Consider the following 27,566-nt stretch of genomic DNA (forward strand, 5'->3'; position numbering starts at 1 on the left):
TTTATTCTGAAATAAAGTAATTTAATTTAAAAAAAATAAAAAATCCTAGGACTTGAAATAACATTGTAGTTTTGCACAAATTGTATGTTACATGTACAAAAGACTTCTAGAAGAGCAAAGCTAAAAGTGTGACACACACTAAGGATCAGGATAATTATTTATTTTTTTTCATTTTCCCTATGATCCTTTTCCAAGCACATCTGATGAGATAATCTGCTTCTGCCTACTGAAATGGAGGAATTTAAACAGTTAGTGCCAAAAGCTGGAGTTTTCTTTTACTTAAAGGAAAATGAAAAACTAATTTTAGGATAGGCAAGTAAAACAGCAATACTGCATTTTCTTCTGCAGCAGCAAAGTAAGCCCCCTTCTTAGTGTTCTTGCAAATGGGTGCTGTGGAGAAAAGGAATAAAAATGGATGGCTGACTCACGTTGAAATATGCTGATCAAATGATAAAGTGCTCATCAGTGCACTCTCTCATATGCCACAGATTTTATAACATAAAATACAATAAGCAAACCTTGCCTCCTGCCAACGTAATCTTTCATGTACATTTGTTAGCCAAATAACATGAAAACTATACAAAGAATGGAAATCAATAGTCTTCATATTTAAAAATTACAATAATAATTTGGGATTGCACGTAATTTATTTGGGGTCCACAGATCAAACTGCTACCTTTTGTACAAAATTGTACTAATGGACTTTATTAAAGAGACTGTATAAGGTTTCAGATAGAAAAGAATCGTCCTGCATACATACAGAGTGTGGAGCAGCCATATGGCTGCCTTAATAATTTTTGAGAGTGTGCTAGTTGCTACATCCTGCCATGCATTCTTTATACAGATGTTCCACACAGTTGTTTACAAAGTCAAGGACTCAGAGACTGTCCTGGCCCACTTCCAAAGCACACCAGTTTTACTGCCACAAAGGCAAAGAAATAATGCTACGTCAAACCTTTCACAGCTAGTTTACAGCCTGCCACAGCCCCCAAGTGCAGAACAACTGTAAGGACTTCACTGCTTTCCAGGTTTTAGATACACATGCAGGGGAGGGAAATCAGAGTTCACCTTAAGCGAGGATGCTGTTATACACAGTGCAGTTTAACAGCAGAAGAAAAGAAAGTATTTATGTTCTGTTCTATGCAAAAATCTAGCATTGTTCAAGCATGTTCCTCAAATGCTCTTACATTTAAACCAATATAGACACCACTAATCCAGAACTTGTTTGTACAGTGTCAGTACAATGGGCCTCCGTTTCATACTGAGGCTTTTTGCATTCTCATATGCAAATGTTTACAAACAGTGATCCAGAAGATCTATATAAAATCACAAACTGAGCAGCATGGAAAGGGAAGTGAGCTATGCACTAAATATGTGAGGGATATTTTGGCCTGGAGACTACAGAGTCCCACACTGTCCTCAACATTTATTATTTCCAGAAGCCTGTAAGTCTTGTGACTCCAGTGGAGATGCTTTGGATTAATATTAATGGAACAGGCAATGAATATGGCCTGAAGTCTCTCTCATCTGAAGACATAGTTTAAAATCCTACTCAGGTAACAAACAAAAGGTCAAAAACTTTGTGCTCAAATTTTAGCTAAGAAAATAGAGAAATGTCAAATCCTTATTTAACACAGCTATTTGCACTTACAAGATCACTTAACCACCCTTAAAATGGTGCCTAGGAGTACTGACAAGAGTAGGGCTTGCACAGACACACAATAAACACCACGTATCCTAAACAGTTTGCAGTCTAGAAGAACAAGGCAAAAGTAAAGAGAAACACAATGGCAACAGCAAATAACTGTAGAGCCAAGAATGGAATTCTGCTCTTCTGAGTCCACTGCCCTATAAACTAGACCAGAGCTACAGTTTTTGACAAATTAATTACGGTATGTGATTTTCAAATTATTTTTAGGCCTTATGACAACCTGAAGAGGTAGTGAAACATTATTATACCTACATTATTGTTTTACAGATTGCATACTTACTTCAGTTTACCTATCTCAATTTGCAGGAAGAGGGATCCCCCTCACCCAGATTTCCCTGTCCCATAGCAGGCATGGGCATCCCGTGTGACTGATGAAAGACTGACGCAAAGTACCTATTTAATAGGTTGGCTTTTTCCTGGGCGTCAGTTGTCAGTTGCCCCATCTGGTTTAGCAGGGGTCCAACATTGCCCTTGCTTTTCCTCCGGCTCCCCACATATCTGAAAAAGGACTTTTTGTTGTCCTTGATGCCTGAAGCTAGTTGGAGCTTGCCCCGCCATCCCCTATGTCCCCCTCTGCCAACATCTCACGCAGCCACTGCCTCCAAGGAGCGGGAGGTTGGGGGGGAAGTGCGAGACATTGATTTCGCCCCTGCACTCTGTCCTCGCCATCATGGCAGCACTCTGGTGCCACCTCCTGTCCATAACCCTCTTGGAGCTCTCCGATTGATTGGTTACTAAAACAATCAGAGTGCTCCAAGACCGTTACAGACAGACAGACAGACAGACAGACTAAGCCCTTTATTATATCGGAATGATATGCAAGTGGAGATGTGAATGTGAAAGACAAAATGACTTAACCTCTTTTAAGCCAGTCATTAATGCCTTGTGAAATCTGTTCCTATAGCCCAAGAATTAATCAAATAAAATATGGTGTAATGAGGTATAAACGGGTTGGTTAATTTTAGTCAAAGCCATTTAAGATGCCTATGGCTATAACACAGGCAGCCACCCTAATTCCTGCAAATAGTGCAACCCATTTATCTCAATATTAAAGGCAAGCTGTTACAGGGCACGTTTGGTGCCCGCCACTTCAAGGGCAGAAAACAGGCAGCAGCCAAGTGCCGGGTGAGAGCAGCCATGCTGGACCAAGGGATGTAAGCTGGGCTGCAGTTCGCTGCAGGAGGAAGGAGGTAACATCAGGCTAAGGGGCTGCTCCAGCACTAGTTAGGAGGTAAGGGCAGGGGCTATGGGGTGGAGGTGACCCCTTGTCCTGGGTAAGACGTAAAACTGCACCCTGCCAGGGAAAGGCGGTCTGGTGGGGCCCCTAGTGGTGCGGGAGCCCCCAGGCCATGCCAAGTCAGTTACCTCCCAAGCGAAAGGTGGATCGAGGCACCTCATAACCCCAGCCCCACATCCCTGGTGGTGTTCTAATGATCAGGGGGAGCCCAGGGCTCATTAAGGAGCCCTGAGGCAGAGTTCAGGCCAGAGGAGGGACCTGGAGCTGTGCCCAGGCAGCAGGGAAAGCCTGGGGGCACAAGCTAGACCCTGAGTGAGAGAGGCAAGAGAGTGGCCCCGTGAGTGTGGGCGAGTGAGGAGGCCCAGTGGGGGCACAGTGGCTCAGCGAGGGGTCAGGAGTGAAATAGGCCTATAGTTGTACAGTCGCTCAGTCAATGCTCAGGTGAGGGTAGCAGAAGACACCCAACAGACTGCACCAGGGCTGACCGAGGCAAGGAGAGCTAAGCCCGAAGCCAGGTGAGGCCAGGCAGGATGAGTGTAGCCCTGAAAGAGAGCAATATTAAAGAAGCTGAGTGAGAGCCAGTGGGTAAATGGGACCCCGATGAGAGAGGGGTGGCATGTGAGTGGCCCTCCGGGGCTATAGAAAAAGGCTACAACTGTGTGCCTGCTTTGCCCAGCCATAGGCCAAAGAAGTAACACCAGAGTAACATCTGCGAGGCATGGGATCCATGGAGTGGGTATTAGGCCCTTGTCAGCAGGGCAAGTAATGAGTAGCCTTCCGTCTCAGTAACAACTCTCATATTTTTCCATCACGGTGTGGCAGGTGAGCAAAGGGGGCAGTTACACCAGGAGCAAGGCAGCCAGCAAAGACCTAATGAGGAGACCACCTTGTTACACATGCCTTAAGCCGTAATAAGTATCAGCCAGTTGGTGCAGATACAGCAAATGCTTAGCTGTCTTATGTCTGCTTTCAGAGCAATTTGCCATTCGGAACATTGCCAGGACTCAGTTAAACATTTATTTAGCTACTAAATCAATTTTACTCCTAGTAAAAGCAGCAGCTAATTATTAGTCACAGTTTCAGAGCTTTCCTCTTTCCAACCATGTCCGCTGCTTCAGCCATGAAGTAGACTGCCACAGGACTGATGCCAGGAGAGATGGGCTCTATGGCTTTAATGTCCATCATTTATTTGAGGCAAGCAACTGCTTGTCCTGAGAAGAGGCATTTATTACTATTTTTGATATACAAATGATGGGTATTTTGACTTATGCTTATGTAAGAATTCATCTTTCAAAAAGAGGCATTTTTCTAGTTCCACCATGGTTTGAAATATCTCTATATTTCAGTGAAAGGCTATTTTGTTACTTTCTACAGCCATTCTGTCCCAAGAACAGAAACAGGATGCTCTTATGTCTCTGACTGATGGAAACTATTTTTGTCTGTGGCTCCAAAAGAGCAGCATGTGCTTACGTTACAAGTAACACATGCTAACTTTAAGGAATGTTAGATCAATACTAAAGTTAGCATGTGCTTTGAGAGGTTGCGTATTTGGGGTTAAAGCCCTCTGCAATGTATACAGCTTTGACCTGATGCTAGAGGGCTGCCAAGTCTGCTCCGTGCCTGTCTAGCAGCAACACCCCCCCTCCACCCAGCCCTCAAACACATGTGCACACCACCCTCTAGCACACATACATGGACAGACACGCACACACAGTGTGTGTATATTTGCTGTATATAAGCACATGCTGCACATAATATAAATAGAAAGCAGAGCAATCTTTCTGACCTTGCATACAGAACCCGAATCTCACATATTCACTGCCACTATTGGACTTGTTTTACTCCCTTCTTTTGCATAATACAATGTAGTCCACAAGGTACTTACCCTCAGTTCTACCTCTTTGCCAAGTAAATCATAAAGAGATGCTCCTTTGGAAGTGATTTCTGAAGCAAGCTGTCTGGCTGCCTTCAAATCTGCAATCTAGAAGATCAGTATTAAAAAATGAAATAGCAGAAGTGACTCTTGAACTTTAAAGAGAATAACTGTGACAGGTTAACTCTGCTAAAGGGCCTGATACAAAGGGCACTTGATTTCAGCTTCCTTGGTGCAGTGGCAAAGCAGGACTTTGCCTCCCCTGCTTTTAGCTATGGCATGTTGTGCTGTTCTTGGTGTTTTGTGGCTTGTAGGTTGTGAGGTTGGCTGATCTCAAATGGCGAGCTTTAAACTAGGTTCGTTGGGGGATAGGAATGCAGAGGTGCAGGAGGACACTTCGATGTCAAGCCAGGTAACATGAGCAGCAACAAACCAGGTAAGTGACAAGGGCCCGGGCAAGCTTGGGAACAAAAGGGCAGTACAAACACCCATAGGAGGTCTCAATTGCCTCTACACAAATGCTAGAAGTATGGGGAATAAGCAGGAGGAACTCGCCCTCCTGCTAGCTAGCAAAAACCCAGACCGGGTTGGGCTTACAAAACCTGGTGGGAGTCTACCTATGACTGGGCAGTAGACATTGAGGGCTATAGGTTCTATAGATGGGATAGAGTAGGGAAAAAGTGGGGGTGTAGCGCTCCATGTTAAAGAGCAGTACACATCCTCGATGGTCAGGATGGGTTCAGAAGAGGGGCAAATTGAGGCGCTTTGGGTTAGAATGCAAGGGGGTCGTGAGGAAAGTGACATGATAGTGGGCCTCCACTACAGACCGCCTCACCAGGGGGACGAGCTGGACCTGGAATTTTCAGGTCAGCTCACGGAGGCCGTAAGGACAAAGGATGTGGTTGTCATGGGTGACCTAAACTACCCAGACATCTGCTGGGAGGATCAGTCAGCCAGGTCTCAACACTCACATAGGTTTTTAGCCTGAATACAGGACTTCCACCTAACCCAGGAGGTACACAATGCCACCAGAGGAAATGCCTTGCTGGACTTGGTCTTTGCCACAGACGATGACCTGCTGAGGGATCTGCGGGTGCTCAACTACCTAGGCGTTAGTGACCATCGTCTGCTGGAATTTACTATCCGGCGCAGGGTGGTGAAAGCAAGCAGTAATGCAAAAGTTCTTGACTTCAGGAGGGCCGACTTCAATGACTTAAGGAGATTGGTAAGAGAGACATTGGGGACTTGGAGCCTCAATGAGATGGGAGTCCAGGACAGGTAGTTGTTCCTTAAGGAGACGATCCTCTGAGCTCAGAGGGAGTCAGTCCCAACGCGAACCAAAGGGGGCGAGAGTGCTAAAAAGCGTTCTTGGCTCAGTAAAGGCATCCAGGAGGGCCTGAGGGCAAAATATGTGGCATACAATCAGTGGAAGCATAGGAGGCTCCTGGTCCTGGGCATGACTTAAAATGCACCCTGCTGGGAGTGGGCCTGGTGGGGCTCCCAGTGGTGCAGGAGCCCCCAGGAAATACCAGGCCAGTTACTACCCCGGTGAAAGGCGGGTCGGGGAGCCTAAACCCCTAGCCCCTACAACCGGGTGGGTTACCCCTGTTTGGAGAGCCCAGAGGATGGACTCTCGGAGAATGAGGAAAGGGTTATAGACTCAGGCCTGTCTGAATTTCCCCTGACTGGCCCATGCTGGGGCCAGGACCAGAAGGGTCAAAGGGCCAGGGGCCCACCGCAAGAGATGCCCAAGAGCTGAGGGCCTGGGGTCCCAACTGGCCTGGAGGTGGGCCAGGGCTAGTAGCCGAAGGTCCTGGTGGGAGGATCACACCCAAAGGGGAACCAGCTCAGGGAGATATGTTGCCCAGTATGATGACGGAAGAGGCCGCCCGAGGGGAGGAATCTAGGTGGGGTCCAATAGTAGGATTTTGGGGCCCAGAAGGGGAGCCAGTGATTACGTGAACACTGAGATGCCATCTGCGAGGCTTGGGCTGTGGTGCAGGGGAGGAAAGGAGCTGCAGATCTCGAGCCTGGCATCAGGGCAGAAAATGGGCAGCCTCCTGCTTAATTAATTAATGGATGTTGATTATAACAACAAGGCGTGGCGGACAAGAACGCGGGCGGTTGGCCCAAGAACAGGTGGGCAGGCAGCAGGGAAAAAAGCCTTGAGCAGGCCCCCTGTTACAGGCTATCACCAAGGAAGATTATACTTCCATTGCTCGTGAATGCAGGGAGGTGGTTAGGAAGGCCAAGGCAGAGATGGAACTAGGGCTGGCGACCAGAATTAATGATAACAAGGAATCTTTTTTTCAAATACATAGGGAGTAAGAAGAAGGCACCAGGTAATGTGAGGCCCCTACAGGACAGGCTTGGCAATCTGGTGATTGCAGCAAAGGAAAAAGCTGATCTCTTCAACAAGTTCTTTGCCTTCATATTTCTAAGAAGGAACCGGGACAACTCTCCCACTAGGATTATGGACGGGTTCAGGGAACACAATGCCATGCCTAGGGTCAGGGACAATCTATTTGGGGAACTTCTGAAGGGGCTGGATGTGTTTAAATCACAGCAGATCAGGATGCTCTTCATCCAAGGGTACTGAGGGAACTGGCTGAGGTCATAGCAGGGCCCCTGGCATGGCTGTATGAACACTTGCGGTGGTCTGGCCAGGTCCCTGAGGACTGGAAAAGGGCCAGTGTGGTCCCCATTTACAAGAAGGTGAGAAAGGAGAACCTGGGTAACTATAGGCCAGTTAGTCTCACCTTGGTCCTTGGGAAGATCTTTAAGAAAATTATCAAGGAGCACATCTGTGGGGGCCCAGCATGGGAGGCAATATTCAGTGGCAACCAACACAGGTTCATTGTGGGCAGATCCTGCCTGACAAACCTGGTTTCCTTTTATGACCAAGTCCTTGGATGTGGGCATTGAGGTAGATGTCGATTACTTGGACTTCAAGAAGGCCTTTGACACTGTTTCTCACCACATTCTCACAAAAAGCTAGGCGACTGTGGCACTGATGCCTACACCGTCAGATAAGTAGCAAATTGGCTTGATAGTCGCACCCAGAGAGGGGAGGTGGACAGGTTGTATTCAACCTGGAGGGATGTGGGCAGTGTAGTTCCCCAGGGCTCAGTCCTAGGGCCTGTGCTATTCAACATCTTTATCAGCAACTTGGAGGTGGGCGTGGAAAGCACACTGTCCAAATTCGCTGATGACACAAAGATGTGGGGAGAAGTGGGCACACTGGAGGGGAGGGACAGAATATAACTAGATCTAGAGAGGTTACAGGTGGGTGGATGAGAATAAAATGGAATTCAGTGCAAACAAGTGCAAGGTGATGCATCTAGGGAGAAGGAACCTGCAGCATACTTATAGGCTGGGAAACACCCTTCTCAACAACATAGTGGCTGGAAGGGATCTTGGAGTCACTGTTGACTCCAGGACATGAGCCGCCAATGGAACAAAGCAGTCAGTAAGGCTAACCGCACCTTGTCATGCATCTACAGATACATCACAAGCAGGTTCAGAGACATGATCCTTCCCCTCTATACGGTGCTGGTCATGCTGCAGTTGGAGTACTGCATCCAGTTCTGGGCACCGCACTTCAAGAGGGATGTGGCTACCTTGAGAGGGTCCAGAGGAGAGCCACTCACATGGTCAGGGGGCAGCAAGCCAGGACCTATGAAGATAAATTAAAGGGCCTGAGTCTATTCAGCCTCCACAAGAGAAGACAGAGGGGATCTGGTGGCTGTCTATAAACACACTAGGGAGGACCAGCGGAAAATAGGTGAGGCTCTGTTCCTCCAGGCACCACCTGGGATAACAAGGAATAATGGCCACAAATTGATTGAGAGTAGGTTCACGCTTGATATCAGGACGCATTACTTTACAGTTAGGGGTGCCAGGCTCTGGAATGGGCTCCCAAGGGAAGTGGTGCTCTCCTCTACCTTGGGGGTCTTCAAGTGGAGGTTGGGTAGATATCTGGCTGGGGCATTATGATCCCAGCACTTGTTCCTGCCCAGGGCAGGAGATTGGACTTGATGATCTGTTCAGGTCCCTTCCAACCCTAGAAACTATGAAACTCTGAGGATTTGAAGTAGTGATTTGGGGGATGTCCTTAGATTTCCAACAGATCAACTATAGAAATGCCACATCTTCATATGCAGAAAAGAGAAAGGAGAAAGTAAAGTAAATATTACTAATAACCCTATCACTGTGTTTCCCATTTTTTCAAGATCCTATCAAAGGAAGCATACAATAGAATTTTACTCCAAAATATAGTCTCTTTAAAAGAAATATCTGTGTCAACTAACACATTGATGTAGTTGTAATTATCTCATTCTTTCAAGAAAAGTATTGTTCCTGCATAATGAACATGTTACTGTTAGGACAAATTAATGTGAAAATACTGTAGTCAAAAAAGTAATAAATGTAGTCATAAACTGGATTTGGGATTTGTTATTCAACAATCTCTAGGTTTGTTTTTCCATGTTGTTTGTGGGGTGATAGTTCTTTTAAGTGTTTATATAGGGCCTGATTCAATGCTTATTAAGTCAATGGCAGCCTCTTATTCAGCTCAGTGGGTAGTGAATTAGATCTATGGGCACATCCAAATGAGCGTGCATGTGCAGTTTGCAGCATCACAAACCTACCTGTGGTGCTGCAAACCACACATGCACACATTTGATGCATGCTAATTTGCAGCACGGTAGGTTTCTTTGACACCAGGAGATCCCAGCATCAAAAAAAAACCAGCAGAAAAAACTAGGGCAGCACATGTAGTGCACCACCCAAAACCAGAGCCTGACCAGCCAGAGCCATGCTCCGGGTGCTAGCCAAGCTCCACCTGCCCATATCACTGCTGCTAGAGCCTCAGGAGGCCCCCAGGACACCAGGTAAGGTTGCTGAGGCCACCCCAGGTGCTGCCCCCAGCTTCCCCTACCCCGTCCAGGGCAACTTGCAGCACACCAGAGCACACATGCAGGCACATTTCCCAGGGACAATTTGTCCCTGAGGAAACACGTGCACGCTTGTCTGGATGCACCCCATATGGCTTCAAGTACTCTGTATGCTTCCCCCATGTTATTAAGTCATTGTTTCTCAGGTATGTCTACAAGGTAAATTTACCATCCCCACATGCGGCATGCTCAAGCGCCCTGCACTAATCATGGAAGGCTGTCTCCTGAAAAAGCAGCAGAGTAGTCCTGTATGTGCAGCCACAGGGACAGCCACTGAGCTGAATAAGAGGCTACCACAGGGACAGCCTAACTGGTACTGTTATTCAGTAGCACTTCAAGCTCCACCACTCTGAGTTAGGAGGTAGCTCACCCTAAGCAGCAGTGTGCTGCTGCTGTGGACAGTAAGTTTGCTGGATAGACTTAGCTGCATTTTTGAGCAGCCACACACCCTGCTTTTCCATCCTGCTCCCAAGCAGAGTTGACCAATATGAAACCAAACTGTGCTCATATTGTTATGACCAAGTTTCCATTTGGGATTAAATGGTGACTCAATGTGTTATAGAAGGCAAACAGAAGGAGAGGAAGCAGAAAAAAAAGCACTAATGGCTACATTCAGCATATAGGTTTCTGTGGTAAATTGATTTGGTTTCCATGACTACAAAAAAGAGAATCCAATCTTACTTTAGAACCAAGGTCAAACTTGAATTTGCTGCCATCTTCCTCCTCCGCTTCAGTGGTTTCCATTCCTTTGGTCTTCATGGCATTGTACAGCACAGAGGTAATCTTCACCAGCTCCTTCACTGCATAGCCATCTGCTTGGTAGAGCTTTTTCGTGTTGAGCTTTATGTGCGCTTTGGTAGCCTGTTAAATGACACAAAGATGCATTTCAGAAGGTAATGGAGAACAGGTCCCAATCCTTTCGTCAGAGCTCTCCTAAAAGCACTTTTGGGGTGGAGCCAGACTCTTCTATCCTTAAAAGACATTTTCAGTTTAGGAATGTGCACACTTTCAATTGTGTTGTTTCTAAAAGAACACAGTATTCCCCGATACATAGTCACCTTTACAAGTCAGAATATTTCTGAGAAAGCTGCAGCCATTAATTTCCACAGAGTGAGATTCAGCACTGTGCATAAAGTCAGCAACAAAGGTTATGCAACATTTAATTAAAAGGTACTTAAAAACGTACATACCACACTTAAACAGATCACCGGTCATGTGTTAACCCATTGCATAAGTATCAACTTCCCCCTAAGGTAGGGCTATCAACCTACAATCAATGTAATCAGACCAAGAAGATGTCCAATCCAGCCTGCAGAGAACTGATCCAAAATGGGGAATTCATGTCATAGACCTGTACTCTGCTGCCCATTCCCTCTGCAGCATCAGAGCTTACCCCTGCTGCGGAGGGGTCAGGAATCTGGCAGCTGGCCTCTAAGATCAGGGGTGACCCCGACCTTAAGAGAATGAAATAAGATCAATCACCCTAATAAAGGGTCTCCTCTTCTTCTTCAGCTTGATGTATTATTACTTCTCTCTTCAATTTGTATATTATTTTTTACTATAAATTGTTATATTAATAAATTTGTATCCCCTTCTTCTGTGTCCCCTAAATGCTCGTATATTCATAGACAGGTATGGAAATAAACTACAAGATTCAATTAATGAAATTATCCATCATTATTTCAAAATAACAAAAACCAAAAGGGTAGTACATTAAGAGGCAGCATTCCAGAGTGAGAGACAAGATTAACTTAATTTGTAGAATTCCCTATGTGCTGATGTTACAGACACCCAGACAAGAGGACTTAGTACAAAACAGTAATTAAAATTGCCAGTCTCTCTCTGATGAAGTGGGAGCAGCACAAAAAGCCATTATTTGTTCAAACTTTGTTCCTCCCTAAAAATAGAAATAAACCAACTATAAATAGCCAGGTGGCTTATCTTTTTATTATTATCATTTTAGTTAAATTGCTAGAAAATATTTGCCTCCTAGAAAACATTTCCCATCACATAGGAATAGATAAGAGTGTAGATGTGATAGAGTCTTCTGCTTTTATATTAAACTCTAATCTTGATGCACCGCAGGGTTGCAAACCCAAAATAATTCTTTTCCTGATAATGTGAACTTGTTCCTGACAACCAAACTTTTTACTAACATTTTTTACATATGTGACAGGGTTGATAAGTCTTGCACAGAGTTTAGATTATGGTTTGTATGGGATGGTTTGGATAGGCATGATCCTGCATCAGACAGAAGGTTGGACTAGACTACCTCTGCAGGTTCCTTCTAGCTCTACTTGTCTATGACTATGATAATATAATTGTAACCCTTCTGACAAGCTAAGGACAAGGATAGGGTTCAAATTTAGGGATTTAACACCAACCACAGTAAAAATGATTGGCTGTCAGGAAAACATTTAGACTGTCAGTAAAAAAGGAGTCTTAGATTGGCAACTATGCTCGACTGCAACAATGGTTTTACATCCTGCCATGCCCCTTCTAAGGGATCCCCTATTCCTCCCCACATCATGACACCCCGATTGTACCTCACACCATGCTGCCCCAGCCTTACACCCACAGGCCCTCCTCCACATTCCTACACAGACCCCTAGAGAAAGATACTGCCTACCTACAAGGTGAACAGTGTACCAGGCATATGAGACTCAACATCAGTACATAATTAGGAGCAGGAGGGAGCTGCAGAGCTCCTATGAGCAACAAAGCTGTGATTCTCTTCAGGGTGCTGCACTCCCACTCAGACACCAGGGGCACATCCACACATGCAAGTATGTGCGCTTGCAGCAGCTCAAACAGAAGTGGTGCAAATTTGAGCCAGGGCTTTTTGCCTCAGCACATGTGCTTGGACATGTACTTTTTTGTGAAGCAAATTGTGCCACTTGGGGCAAAATAACCCTGCTTGGCTCCTCCCAGATGTGCAGCCAGGGGGAGCCAGAGCCCAGGGCCAGCACCTGTGCTGCCCCAGAGGTATAAAAAGCTGCCCTGGCAAGTAGCTCAAGGCTACTAGCTCTCAGGAGCTTCTGGGGCCCAGCCAATTGGTACCTAGGGACACTACCCTTTGTGCCACCTGGACTGCTGAAGCAGTCGTGAGAGTTCCCTGCACCCTCTACCCAGCAGTCTGGCAGTGAAGGTTGCTGCCTGGCTGTAACCTGCTGTGCACCTGCCAGACGCAGGGACTGCACAGCCAGTACAGGCATCTGCCCCTCTGGGCCAGCTGCCAGCGGCCTCCGTGTGGCACTACTGCCATGTCTGCCCCTTGCCTGGCCATCTTGGCAGCTATTGCCCAGAAGACGTTCTCCGTGTGGTGGCCTGCTTTGAACTGTCAAAGCCTATCCTCCCGGCCCCAACTGGCCAGGAGGTCAGCCACAGCCAGCTGGGTCCAAAGTACCAGCTCTGAGCAGGCAGGGTTCTGCCACTGGCCTCCCTAGCAGGAATTCTGGTGTTCCCTATCGGAAAACTTAAAAATCCCTGATAAAAAAAATTCCAACGTCACTCTGTAAAATACCTCAAAATCCATACTCCTCCACAAATAAAACAAAAGACCACTATAAAGAAAGAGAGAGAGTGAGACAGAGACAGCAATCAGTTGGACAATGTTTTATTGATATATCTACAGTGTTAAAGGATGTTTCTTATCATAATAATAAAGTGAACTCTAAATACATGTTTCATGAATTCATGAATATATATTTTGCTGCCCTCCCACAAGGGCTACAGCCTCCACACAAGGGATATGGCCCCCGCAAGGGCTATACCCCCTTGCAAGGCCCACATATCCCATCCCAGCTCCCCGATTGGTGCCCCACCTGGCCCCATCCCCTGCCAGCTGCTGCAGCCCCTCAATGGCTGCCCCCCCAGCCCTGCCCCCACTTGAACCCCCAGACCCCCATGGCTGCCCCCCGCAACCCCAGGCACCATCACTTTAAAGAAAAAGAAAAAAAAAGAAAAAAAGGAGGAAAAAAGCCTATTCTTACCCTAGAAGCAGGGGCTGGGGGGGTCTCCGGGTACTCCTGGCAGAGACCACTAGGGCAGCACAGGGCAGTGGGGGGCGGGAGGGCCCAAGCTGGGGCCACTGGGGCTGTCCCTCTGCCCCATGCTGTGCGGGTGGGGCTCCAGTGAGACAGACAGCAACTACAACTGCTGGCATGTACCAGAGTTGTTTTTTTTAAACTATGGGGATGCTGGGGTGTGGGGGGAGGAGGGCCAGGGATCAGCGGGGGGTTGGGAAGCTGCGGGGGGGTGAGGCCAGGCAGGAAAGTGATCAGGAAGGTCAGGGGGACAGGCAGGGGATAGATTTCATAGACATCAGGGCTGGAAGGGACCTCGGGAGATCATCGAGTCCAGCCCCCTGCCCAAAGGGCAGGAAGTCAGCTGGGGTCATAGGATCCCAGCAAGATAAGCATCCAATTTACTCTTGAAGGTGTTCAATGTAGGTGCTTGAACCACCTCCGATGGCAGACTGTTCCAGACCTTGGGAGCTCGGACAGTAAAGAAATTCTTCCTTATGTCCAGCCTGAAATGGTCTTGCAGGAGTTTGTGACCGTTCGACCTCGTCATCCCTTGGGGCGCTCTGGTGAACAAACGTTCCCCCAGATCTTGGTGGTCACCCTTGATAAACTTATAGGTGGCCATCAGATCACCCCTGAGCCTGCGCTTTTCCAGGCTAAAGAGTCCCATGGCTCTCAGCCTGTCATCGTAAGATCTGTTTTCCTGACCTCTGATCATGCGCGTGGCTCTCCTCTGGACTCTCTCAAGCTTCTCCACATCCTTTTTGAATTGTGGAGCCCAAAACTGGACACAGTACTCCAGCTGCGGCCTCACCAAGGCCGAGTACAAGGGGAGAATGATGTCCCGGGATTTGCTCGAGAAGCATCTATGGATGCAAGCCAGCATTTTGGTCGCTTTATTAGCCGCAGCATCGCATTGCAGGCTCATGTTCATCTTGTGGTCAATGATGACCCCCAAGTCTCTTCTGTAGTGCTATCCAATGTAGCACTGCCAAGCCTAGGGCAGAGCAGGGGTCCGGGGGGGGGGGGGCTGGGGGAGTGGACAGAGCCAGCGGGGGTCCCTCCCATGGTTCCCCCCCCCCTTCTTTAGCCCCCCCCAACTCCTTATTCATGGCACAGGAGCCCTGGTGCTGAACACGCGGCCTGGCAGGTTGTGCATTTCAGCACCAAGGCAAGGGGGCCAACCATAGAGACATTCTAGCAGCCAGAGAGTCTCCATGGAGGACCCAGACTTTGCCCTGCTTTTTTAAGTTTTGGTTTTTTTAGACCCCTAGATATCCAAGGGTCTAATTTTTGCCCCACACTGCAAACTTGCAGCGCAGGGAACATTTTTCATTCCCACACGTGCCTCTTGGCCCATCTCAATGGGGTTTGGCAACCCTGGTGTACAGAACCAGGACAGCCTGGTTTTATGTGTTTTTGTAAACATTTAGGAATAAACCACAAGGTGCCACTATGTTTGTTGGACATGCATTGAGCCATTGGGTCCTCATTCAGACAAAAATCCATTTGAAATGAAAAGAGGGATGCTCTTGAGAAAGGACTAAGGCTCCAAAAGAAATCAAAAAAGGAATGTAAAAAGTTTCAGTCTCCATCCTTATTCATAAGTACACTGCCACATTTTCTGGCTTTTTTTGTTTTTTAAATCAAATTTCCCTAATTGTTTTAATGTTTTCCTGTTCCCCACTACTGTGTAAAAAGTTCACAAAAACAACAGAGGGAGCAGTCTGCTGACTGATTTGGCAAGGGGAAGAGAGAAGATAATTGAAAAATGATGCCAAGGTTTCTAGAAGGGGAAAGGAATTTTTTGTGCCTTCATTTGTGGACCCTCAAAAATTAAGGTAACTAAAATCACTGGTCCCTCAAAAATTCTGGCCAACGTGGTCTCAAATACACCAGTAAAAGTGAAAAACTTGAGATTTTTTCCCTTCAGTTGCTCTTAGAAGTTAAATGTAACAGTGGTAGGTACAAATTTCCAGACAGTAGTGTGATTATTAAGACAACAGTATCCTTTTAACACCTATTCCACCAGGGAGATTCGAGCACCGCTTTATAAAGAGTACTGTCAGGGACAGGAATTCCAATTTCAGTTCCTTTCAAAACACCAGAAAGAAAAAGCAATGTCTAGCAAAAGAAAAGGATGCATTTCCCCCTGTGAGAATGGCAGGTTGAGAAATATATATTTTCAAAAGTAAAGGTAAAGCCTATGTGAATAGGAAATTTCACATTTAGAAAATATTAGCCTTACATCTTTTCTTGAACCACCATCTTAAAAGAGGCATAAAATGCCTTGTAGCACTATTATAAAACCATTTCTCTTTATTTTATGAATGGGTTACAGTGAGTTTTATTTTGGACACATACAGCTGAGACAAAAGCAGAATTAAAAGCACATCACAAAAGTGGCATGAACTCTCCAGAGGTATTTTTTATTTATTTTAACACGTGCTTCAATATTTTTCCTTTAGAGCCAAATTTCTAGACCCAGATCCCAGTTAACAGATCACTGGGAAAGGACCATGAAATATTCCCTATCCAAGCCACAAAGTAGCAGTGGTGTTAATCTCCTGCCATTGCAAATCCCCTTTTGAGGAAGGGCTGAGCTGGTTGATCTCTACATTCACATTCTGGCTCTAAAATCCCTTTATGCAGCAAAATCAAGGGAACTATGTTGCACAATGATGAAAGGCTTATTGTATAGGTTCCCTTAATGTGTCCATACTTAAATAGAATGGACTGAAGTGGTGGGAAGGATTCACTCGCCTACTGAACAGGATGGAGGGGAAAGCTGCATTATGCAAGATCAACACGTTATTCCTCTCAATTAGGCTCTTCTGAGGCAGAATTTGTCCCCAGCAGGGCTCCATATGCTGGAATTCAGTAGTGGGCCTTGCCCCCACTTGCCCTATCCCCTGAATTCCCCATCCCTCCAGGAGTCCCATGGGCCAGATGATACATCTCCACAGGCCAGATCCAGTCTCAAGGATACATCTTTGACACTCTTGATTTAAGGCAATATCCAGATTGGCTCCTTAGGCACCTCCCACATAGGATTCAATATGCTTAAAAATTAGGCTCCTGGGATCAGGGGGGCAATTCAAAGAAATGGAGCTATGCATCTAGATTTTGTGAAGTCAATAGGGAGATTTATGCTCCTTTGAAGGTGTAGCACATCAGGGTCCCAGGGAGGGCCCATGATGCCCCCATGGCTCCACAACCATGCCCTGCTCCGCCTCAAAACCCTTTTCCTTCTCATCTGCCATGCCTTGGAGTAATAATAGTAATAGGGAAGCTATCTATGGGCCTTCACATGGCCCCAGTCTGACTGGACCTTCTCCCATCCCAGAACTCTAGTTGGGCCTCTCTGGTCAACTGTGCGCTGCAGGGCACCTACAGCTTTAAGGGCTACTTGCATGGCTTCAATCCTTCCCTATACCCAGCCCCAAGCCTCATAGGTGTTACAATACTGTTGTTCTCCTGTCAGGCCTTCAGCCTCATTGGCCTCCGCCCCTTTACTCTCAGCTAGGCTTTCTAGCTCAGTCCCACAATGTCAGACCTGGCTTTGAAGCACTAGCTCTGGTTTGGCCCTTTTGGGCGCTGGGCCCTTGGCCCCGTCTGGCTGCACCCCTCCTAAGGCACTGGGCCCCTGGCCCTTGGCTGGTTCTGTGGCCTTGCACTATGCCCACTCCAGGATCAATAGTCACTTGGACCTTGAGCCTGCCCCTAGCAGGGCTCAAGGTGATTGTGTGCCCCTCAGGCAATAACGAGACCTCTACATGTCATCCCTATAGTCCCAACCCAAACCACCAGTGTAAACAGCAACATAAACACTAAGCTCCTGGGCTATAACAAAGGGAAAGCAGTCCTCTTCCCCTTTAAGAGGGAACAACTTCACTTCCTGCCTTGTGCTGGCATACCTCCCAGCCATGGCTCCTTGAGCTCCCCAAGCCTCACTGTTCCTGAAGGCAGCAAAGCAATCAGTCTAGCATCCCTGGGTCACTCTCCTGGGCAGAAGTTCCCAACTGTGCAGCTGGCAAGGCTAGATTAGCTTGCCAGCCCAAGCTCCAGACTTATATACTCCCAGGGCCCTACCCCCTTCCAGTCAACAGACTGCCTGGGCTGCCTGCAGAGACCTGCTAATTGCCTCATTTGCCCTGTTGCCTTGGCAACCTGCAGCTGCTGTGTCCTGCCTAACCTGCAGTACTCCCTGGCTGAGCTACTTTTACCTTAAATGAACAGGGAGCCTCAGGCTCTCTGTTTCAGAAGGGTAACTCAGAGTGCATGAACCTGACTGTTCAGCACAGAGGTAACCAACAGGACACAATAAGCACAGGGGATGCATTTGAACTCTTACCCTATTAGGTACCTCTGTCCACTCAGTATTTAGAGCCTGAAGTCTTCTTCTGAGGGAAAAGGGCTCACTCCTTTCAAAAGGGAAGCAGTGGCAGTACTCACCTTTCATACACTAGCCTATGTCATTGCCTGTAGTTTTCCATATTCCAGTATAAGTTGTCACATTGGCCCCAGCTGCAAAGCCAGGTTGCAATGTGATGTTGGTCAGTCTGAGACTAGATCAGCATGAACTCCCAATGATTTCATAGATTTCATAGACATTAGGGCTGGAAGGGACCTCGGGAGATCATCGAGTCCAGCCCCCGCCCAAAGGGCAGGAAGTCAGCTGGGGTCATAGGATCCCAGCAAGATAAGCATCCAATTTACTCTTGAAGGTGTTCAATGTAGGTGCTTGAACCACCTCCGATGGCAGACCGTTCCAGACCTTGGGGGCTCGGACAGTAAAGAAATTCTTCCTTATGTCCACCCTGAAGCAGGAGTTTGTGACCGTTCGACCTCGTCATCCCTTGGGGCGCTCTGGTGAACAAACGTTCCCCCAGATCCTGGTGGTCACCCTTGATAAACTTATAGGTGACCATCAGATCACCCCTGAGCCTACGCTTTTCCAGGCTAAAGAGTCCCATGGCTCTCAGCCTGTCATTGTAAGATCTGTTTTCCTGACCTTTGATCATGCGCGTGGCTCTCCTCTGGACTCTCTCAAGCTTCTCCACATCCTTTTTGAATTGTGGAGCCCAAAACTGGACGCAGTACTCCAGCTGCGGCCTCACCAAGGACGAGTACAAGGGGAGAATGACGTCCTGGGATTTGCTCGAGAAGCATCTGTGGATGCACGCCAGCGTTTTGGTCGCTTTACTAGCCGCAGCATCGCATTGCAGGCTCATGTTCATCTTGTGGTCAATGATGACCCCCAAGTATCTTTCTTCTGTAGTGCTATCCAACGTAGCACTGCCGAGCCTATAAGGATGCTGCAGGTTTTTCCTCCCAAGGTGGAGAACCTTGCATTTTTCGGTGTTAAACACCATCAGGTTCTCGTCCGCCCACTTGATGAGCTTGTCCAGGTCAGCCTGGATCACCCACCTATCTTCTGGCGTGGATGCTTTGCCCCAAAGTTTGGTGTCATCGGCGAACTTGGCCAGTCCACTCCTGACTCCAATGTCCACATCATTAATGAAGAACAGGATGGGTCCCAGGACAGAGCCTTGAGGGACCCCACTGGTCACAGGGCACCACGATGAGCGACTGCCATCGATTACAACCCTCTGGGTCCGACCATGGAGCCAGTTTCCCAGCCAGCGGATCGCGGTGGAGCCAAGGCCACAACTGGCCAGTTTGGCCAAGAGGTGATCATGAGATACCAGATCAAAGGCTTTTTTGAAGTCAAGATATATGACATCAATCTCTTCTCCCTCGTCCAGGTGATAGGTCACCTGGTCATAGAAGGAAATGAGATTGGTCAAACAAGACCTACCCGCAACAAACCCGTGCTGGCTATCCCTTAGAATGTTAGCCTGGGCCAGTCCATCAAGGATAGCCTCCTTAATAAACTTTTCTAAGATCTTCCCCAGGATAGAAGTCAGGCTAATGGACCTGTAGTTAGCCAGATCCACTCTCCTCCTTTCTTGAAGATCGGCACCACATTGGCCTTCTTCCAGTCTTCGGGCACTACACCAGAGCGCCAGGAGTTTTCAAAGATCCGTGCCAGGGGCTGGGCTATGACGCTCGCCAGCTCCTTGAGTACCCTGGGGTGCAGATTGTCAGGGCCGGCTGACTTGAAGGTATCCAGCTTCTCAAGGTGTTCCTTCACGAGGTCAGCATTTATGGAGGGTAGGGGATCCCCATCACCTGGATCTCCTTGTCCCATAGCAGGCATGGGCGTCCCATGGGACTGATGAAAGACTGACGCAAAGTACCTATTTAATAGGTTGGCTTTTTCCTGGGTGTCAGTTGTCAGTTGCCCCATCTGGTTTCGCAGGGGTCCAACATTGCCCTTGCTTTTCCTCCGGCTCCCCACATATCTGAAAAAGGACTTTTTGTTGTCCTTGATGCTTGAAGCTAGTTGGAGTTCAGTTGCAGCCTTGGCTTTCCTGGTTTGCTCCCTGCAGGACCGGACCAGCGCAGAATAATCCTCCTTGGAGGTGAATCCCGTTCTCCATCCTTTGTAGGCTTTCCTTTTTAGCCGCAGGAGGTCCGCTAGGTCCCTGGAGAGCCAGGAGGGCTGCTGTGCCTTCTTGCTGCCTTTCCTCCGTGTTGGAATAGATTTAGCTTGTGCACTGAGGATCGCTTCCTTGAGAAGCAACCACTCTTCTTGAACTCCCCCCTCCCTGGGGTCATGGTCCCTGAGGGCCTGACCGACAAGCCTCTTGAGCTTGTCAAAGTCGGCTTTTCTGAAGTCAAGGACTTCTGTGTTGCTGACTGACTTGCCAGCTTTATGGCGGATGGTGAAGGTGATCAGCTCGTGGTCGCTGTCACCCAGCTTCCCATCGATCACTAGATCGCCGATTAGGTTGTCCCCCGTAGCCAGTACCAGGACGAGCAGCGCTTTGCCTCTCGTTGGCTCTTAAATAAGGCAGTGGCCCAAAGCCTGCAATTAATTTAACAAGATAATATAGGGATTATGATTCTTCAAGAAACTCTGCACAAAAGTTTCCTGTTTCCTCAGAATTGTAAAGATTTTGGAGAAGTTCTTTCATGAATTCCTGTGGTCCATAGGGCACGCACTTGCCAGTAGCTAATAATTTATTGCATCTACAATTATGGAAAAGATTTATGTGGAGGTATTCTCCTGATTCCCTGAGAGAAGAGTATCAGAAAGCAGTAATCGCTACAGAATATATCTTACCAAAAGAAGAAATTTCTGACTTCTTTCTGGTACAAGTATTTGGTTATGTGCCATTATATTTAAATAGAATTGCACTCGTTAAAAGAATGATCTTCATGAATGATGACTAACAAATTCCTCAATACTGATCCTGTTGTCTGCCCTCCTTGTTTCAATCTCCTTCACCATCTAGTCCAACCACCTGCTCAAAGCAAGACCATACCCAACTGTATCATCCTAAGTCTTTGTCTAGCCAGGTCTTAAAATCCGCCAAGAACAGAGATTCCACAACTCTTCTGGGTAACCTATTCCACTGCTTTATTACCCTCCTAGTGAGAACGTTTTTCCCTGATATATAACCTAAACTTTCCTTGCTGCAGCTTGAGACCACTGCTCCTTTTTCTGTCATATGTCACCACTAGGAACAGTCTAGTTCTATCCTCTTCGGAACCACCCTTAGGTAGTTGAAGGCTGGTATTAAATCCCCTTTCCTTCTCTACTCCAGACTAAATAAGACCAGTTCTCTCAGCTTCTCCTCATAAGTCATGTGACCCAGCTCCCTAACTACCGTGTTTCCCCGAAAATAAGACACTGTCTTATATTTATTTTTCCTCAAGAAGACACACTATGGCTTATTTTCAGGGGATGTCTTATTTTTAAAACAGCAGCCACAGCTTTATTCTTCCCCCTGAGGACACACAATACCTAAAGCAGAACTTCCTGCTCCTCACTTCACTGAGGAGACTTTTACTTTCACTTTCTATTTCTCCCTCTCCGGTCACCTCCGAGATAGCAGCTGTCACAATGGGGCAAATGAGAAGGGCTGCCCGTCTTATTTACCGCTTCGCGCCGGTACGCTTAGCCACGCCTATCACTACGTCTTATTTTCGGGGTATGGCTTATATTGCGCAAATACGTAGAAATCCTGCTACGGCTTATTTTATGGGTATGTCTTATTTTCGGGGAAACACGGTAGTTTGGCTCTCCCCCGCCCCACTGAACTCTCTCTGATTTGTCTGCATCCTTTCTGCAGTGGGGAGACAAACCAGATGCTATACTCCAGATGTGGCCTCACCAGTGCTGAACAGAGGGGAATAATCACTTCCCTTGATCTGCTGGCAATGCTCCTGCGAATACAGCCCAATATGTCATGAGCCTTCTTCACAACAACGGCATACTATTGGTTCATATTAAAGCTTACTGTCCTTTTCTGCAAAGCAGTTGCTTAACCAGTCAGTCCCCAGCCTGTTCCTGTGCATGCAATTGTTCCAGCCTAAGTGCAGAATTTAGCATTTGTCCTTACTGAACCTCATGAGATTTCTTTTCATCCAATCCTCCAATTTCTCAAAGTCTCTGTGAATCCTAGCCCTACCCTCTAGTGTATCTACTATTCCCCACAACTTGATGTGATCTACAAACTTGTTGAGGATGCGCTCCAACCCATCATCCAGGTCACTGATACAGAATAACACCGACTCCAGGACTGACTGCTGGGGCACTACACTTGATACCAGCTGCCAGCTAGACATCAAGCTATTAACTACTATCCTCTGAAACCAATGATCCAGCCAGTTTTCTATCCACTTTATAGTCCATTCATCCAAGACATACTTCCTTACCCTGCTTGCAAGAATGTTATGGGAGACCATATCAAAATCCTTGCTGAAGTCAAGTTATATCACATCCACTGTACCTCCCTGCATCCACAAAGCCAGTCATCTCATCATAGAAGGCAATCAGGTTGGTCAGGCATGATTTTCCCTTGGTAAATCCATGCTGACTGTTCCTAATCACTGTTCCATGTGCTTAGAAATGGGTTTCTTGTGGAACTGTTCCAGGATTTTTCCAGGGACTGAGATATGGCTGACCGTTCTGTAATTCCTTTAATCCTACTTCTTCCCTGTCTTAAAGATGGGCACTACATTTGCCCTTTTCCAATCAGCTGGGACCTTTTCCAATTGTGACAAGTTTTCAAAGGTAATGGCCAGTGCCTCTGCAATCACATCAGCCAACTCCCTCAGCACCCTCGGGTGCATTGCATCCAGCCTCATGGACTTGTACATGTCCAGCTTTTCTAAATAGTTCCTAACCTGTTCTTCTGCCCGTTGGCTTCTCACCTTCTCCCCAAACTGTGCTGCCAAGCACAAATGCCTAGAGCTGACCTTTCCTGTGAAAACTGAGGTGAAAAAGGCATCAACTACTTCAGCCTTTTCCACATTTTCTGTCACTAGGTTACCACCCCCACTGCTGCCAAGCACAGTTGGCTTGGCAGGGACCCACACTTCCTCCAACAAGAAATGTCTCTCGTTACCCTTCACGTCCCTTGCCAGCCATAACTCCAATTGCACTTTGGCCTTCCTGACTTCATCCCTGCATGCCCGAGCAATACTCTTATACTCTTCCCTATTTGCATGTCCAAGTTTCCATTTCTTTTAAGCTTCCTTTTTCTGTTTTACTTCATTGAAGAGTTCTCTGCAAAGCCAAGCTGGTTTTCTGCTGTACTTGGTAGTATTCCTGTGCATCAGGATGGTTCACTCCTGCATCCTGTTAAGATTTCTTTAAAATACAACCAACTCTCCTAGACACCTTTTCCCAGCAGACTGGCCTCCCAGGGAATCCTGCCCATCAGTTCTCTGCTGAAGTCTGCTCTTCTGAAGTCCAGGGTCCTTACTCTGCTGTTCTCCTTCCTTCCTTTCCTCAGGATCTTGAACTCAATCATTTTGTGGTCACTGCTGCCCATGATGCCATCCACCACTACATTCCCCACCAATTCTTCCCTGTTTGTGAGCAGCAGGTCAAGAAGCGTATGGCCCTTAATTAACCTGTCCAACACTTGCACCAGGAAGTTGTCCCTAAAACTCTCCAAAAAACTTCTTGGATTCCCTGTGCATTGCTGTGTTGCTCTCCCAACAGATGTCAAGGTGCTTGAAGTCCCCCATGAGAATCAAGGGGACTTCTGTGATTGGGAAACTTCTGCTAGCTGTCTGAAGAAAGCATCCACCTCATCCACCAGGTCTAATAGTCTATACCAGACACCTACCATGACATCACCCTTATTGCTCTCCTCTCTGACCCAAACCCACAGACTTTCAGCAGACCTAACTCCAGTTTCATACTGGAGCTCTGAGCAGTCATACAGCTCTTTTACATAAAGCACAACTCCTCCGCCACTTCTCCTGAACAGTTGATGCCCATTCATGAGTGTAGTCATGCAAGCTATCCCAGCAAGTCTCTGTTATTCCAATCACATCAGTTCTGAGACTACGTGGGGACTTCCAATTCCTTCTACTTGTTTCCCAGGCTCCATGCATTTGTGTACAGACACCAGAGCCAAGTGCCCTATTTTCTCAGTAAGAATGAAAGGGCCTCCCCTGTTGCCCATTTCTGCTTGTGGTTCTTCCAGGTTGACCATTTCCCCCACTTACTCAGGGTCTTTGGTCTCCATCCCCGGGTGAACCTACTTTAAAACCTTCCTCGCTAGGTTTGCAAGCCTGTCTGAGAAAATGCTCTTCCCTCCCTTTGTCAGGTGGATCCTGTCTCTTCCTAGTAATCCTTCTTGTAACCACATCCCATGGTCAAAGAAGGCAAATCTCTGCTGGCAACACCATCTGCACACCAACACATTGATCTGCAGGATGTGTCCACTCCTTCCCCAGCCCTTTCCCTTGACTGGAAAGACTGAGAGCATCACCTGAGGCCCTGTGCCTTTCACCCTTGCACTCAGAGCACTGTAGTCATTTTTGACCTGCTCAGGGTCACCCCTGGAAATATCTTTGATACCCACTTGGATAAGCAGAATGGGATAGTAATCAGACGGCCAGATGAGTCTCAGTAATCCCTCTGTGACATCTCAGATCTGGTTCCAGGCAAGCAGCAGTCCTCCTGAAACAATAGGTCAGGCCAGCAGATGGATGCTTCCATCCCCTGCAGAAGGGAATCTCCCACCACTACTACCTATTGCTTCCTCTTGATGGCAATCATTTCGATCTTCCCAACCCTGGGGAGACCTGGCCTTGCCTCTTCTGCCAATGGAACATGCTCCTCCTCCTGTCCTGCTAGCACATTATTACCAAGCCTAGAGGACATCAAACACAGTACAGTATCTATTCACAGTAGGCTAACACATGACTCGCTTCCTCCAGTCCGAAGTCTTAGACACACATTATGAACACAATGACTGACATGCAGAGCGCTAAAACTTCCACTCACTCTGTTACTACACTGTACTTCTGAAGCAACTGATCAAGAATCACTTAGTTGAAACTCAATGTTTCAGTGCTGAATGAAATCAGTCCAGTGCTCCATTTTGGAACTGTTTTTTAAATGAGCTGTATTTTATGCAACTCTGCTCTTGCCTCTGTCCTAGGACATGAATACACGATCTAATACTGTGCTGAATTTCCAGCAGGCACAACACAGAAAAGTATAGCCCAAGAGGAAGGAACAGACAGAGGCGATTTCACACCATTTCAATACCCCCTTCAGAAATAAAAAACGAAGAAACAAACTTACTTGGAACAGATTAGTGAGGCACTGCAGAACTTTTTGTGAATGACTGTGTTTTACAAATTAAAACAGATGCTAGATTACATAGCACAAATGTAATTAACTAGCAGAAGGGAGGAGAGGATAACTAAGCATAAATATTAACTGACTGCAGGAGAAGTCATAGAATCATAGAGTTGGAAGGGACCTAGACAGATCGAGTCTGACCCCCTGCCATGGGCAGGAAGGAGCACTGGGGGTGGCAGGGGTCATAAGACCCCAACCAGGTGCCTATCCAGTCTCCTCTTGAAGATTTCCAGGGAAGGTGAGAGTACCACCTCTCTGGGAAGCCTATTCCAGGTTCTGGCCACCCTTAAAATGAAGCAGTTCTTCCTAATATCTAACCTAAACCTATCCTCCCTCAGCTTGTGGCCATTGTTCCTGGTGACTCCAAGGGGGGCCCTGGTGAACAGACTTTCCCTGAGTCCCTGCTGCTGGCCCCTGATAAGATTGTAGGCAGCCAAAAGTCCCTTGATAATTAATCATGGGGACCTTTTCTTAATGCCCTCAGTTTCTGGTTGCTGCTGTTCAGTCAGCGATTCTTCTTACCATTAAACTGATACCCCTAGACCAAAGCCCAAGTGTCCATTCCTGTGCCAAAAAAGGAAGTGTCCATTCCTGTGCCAAACTGAACTTTCATGCAAGAATTACATTCTGGTCACCATTTCAGGCTCCCCATTGCGATCATTACAAAAAACTTCCTCCCAGAGAACTCAGTATTATGAAAGGAAAAAATTAGCTTAGTAGCCATGAACATAAACCATAAGTAAATGACATCATACTTCATGCCCAAGACTAAGTCAAGAAGAGAAGAAAAGAAAAGAAAACAAGAAGTAAATCTCATTCACCCACAAGGGACACAGTAGCTGAGGAAAAAGAACAAGTCAAATAGAGACCAGTCTTTCTTACCTAACCTACCTGTGATGTTTGCTTTTCATTCCAAAATTAACATGGTTTTGTTAGTGTCAGTTGTAACACCGATCACCATTTAAGACAATTACAATCAGCTTTCAACAATGTGCTTAGAATGACTACAGAATACATAGAACAAACAAGGAAAGAAAACTCTTCTGGATGGTATCAGAATAAAGCTGGAAATAAAGATGGTGTTGTAACTTACAAACTACCCAAAACATTTTAAAGGTATACCATGGAGTTCAGTACGCTAGAGAAGGCTACACTGATAGACAACAGAAAGATGAATACAAATTGCTTGCAGACAAATCCCCCAGAATACTATGGCACTTCAGGGAAGAATCCTATAGTCAAGAAATAATACAATACTGTCCTTATACAGATTGCCTGCCCATCTTCTCCTTTAAGACAAACTTTATTTAATGTCTAATGTCCTGCAATCTGTATCCAGTAAGGACCTACTAAGAAGCACTTGTTCCAATGAAAGCATAGATTCAGACAAGAAATGAAAAAAGGATCATACAATAAGATACAAAACCATATAGCTGTCTTGAGTTCAAGGCCCCCCAGAGCCTAATGGCTCACTGACTAGCAAGGTTAAGGCTCATCAGCTTTTGTAGCCAAGGGCACATAACGGAGCAATGTGGCTCATATCACATTTAACCCCCAACCCAAGTGACCAAGTACTTATATTCAGCTAGGGACAACCGTTGACATGAGTCTAAAACAGGGCTTGTATTTATGCCTCAGGAGTCATAGTAAGACATCTTCACAGTCCTGCCAACACACCCAAATATGACTGTTTCAAAACTAAAATATTGTTAGGACCTGTATTTCACAGAGGATTTATTTAACTCTTCTGACATTTACTTTATGCTCTACTATGCAAAAAAAACAGGCATACAATGTTAGGAGCGATACTGGTGTGTTTATTACTCAGTCTTTTGAAAAATCCATTTTGCTTAGGACTTTTTATATTTACACTTTTTAGTTTTATCAAGTGTTAAAAAAACAGGGCTGTGTTAGATATTCTTTATAGGGCTAGTCATTAAAAACCCTATTCTACAACCCCCAACACACACACACACACACAGACACACTTAACTTCAAGTGATGCAAGTAATTCTGTTCTAG

General features: G+C 46.6%; 1 protein-coding gene across 5 annotated transcripts in view; it reads right to left on the minus strand.

The window, feature by feature from the left end:
- The window catches only part of IFT38 (intraflagellar transport 38), a 218,047-nt gene that overhangs the window by 182,637 nt on the left and 7,844 nt on the right, over nt 1-27,566 (minus strand). For all 5 annotated transcript variants that reach the window (XM_090024409.1, XM_090024411.1, XM_090024410.1 and 2 more), the window contains exons 4-5: nt 10,458-10,637; nt 4,834-4,929 (exon numbers count right to left, since the gene is read on the minus strand). In XM_090024409.1, coding sequence (XP_089880535.1) covers nt 4,834-4,929; nt 10,458-10,637 — 276 coding nt within the window. The remainder of the gene's footprint in view (nt 1-4,833; nt 4,930-10,457; nt 10,638-27,566) is intronic.

The sequence above is a fragment of the Crocodylus siamensis genome, chromosome 12, assembly GCF_052110815.1.
Source record: "Crocodylus siamensis isolate JL-2025a chromosome 12, ASM5211081v1, whole genome shotgun sequence".
Lineage (NCBI taxonomy): Eukaryota > Metazoa > Chordata > Crocodylia > Crocodylidae > Crocodylus > Crocodylus siamensis.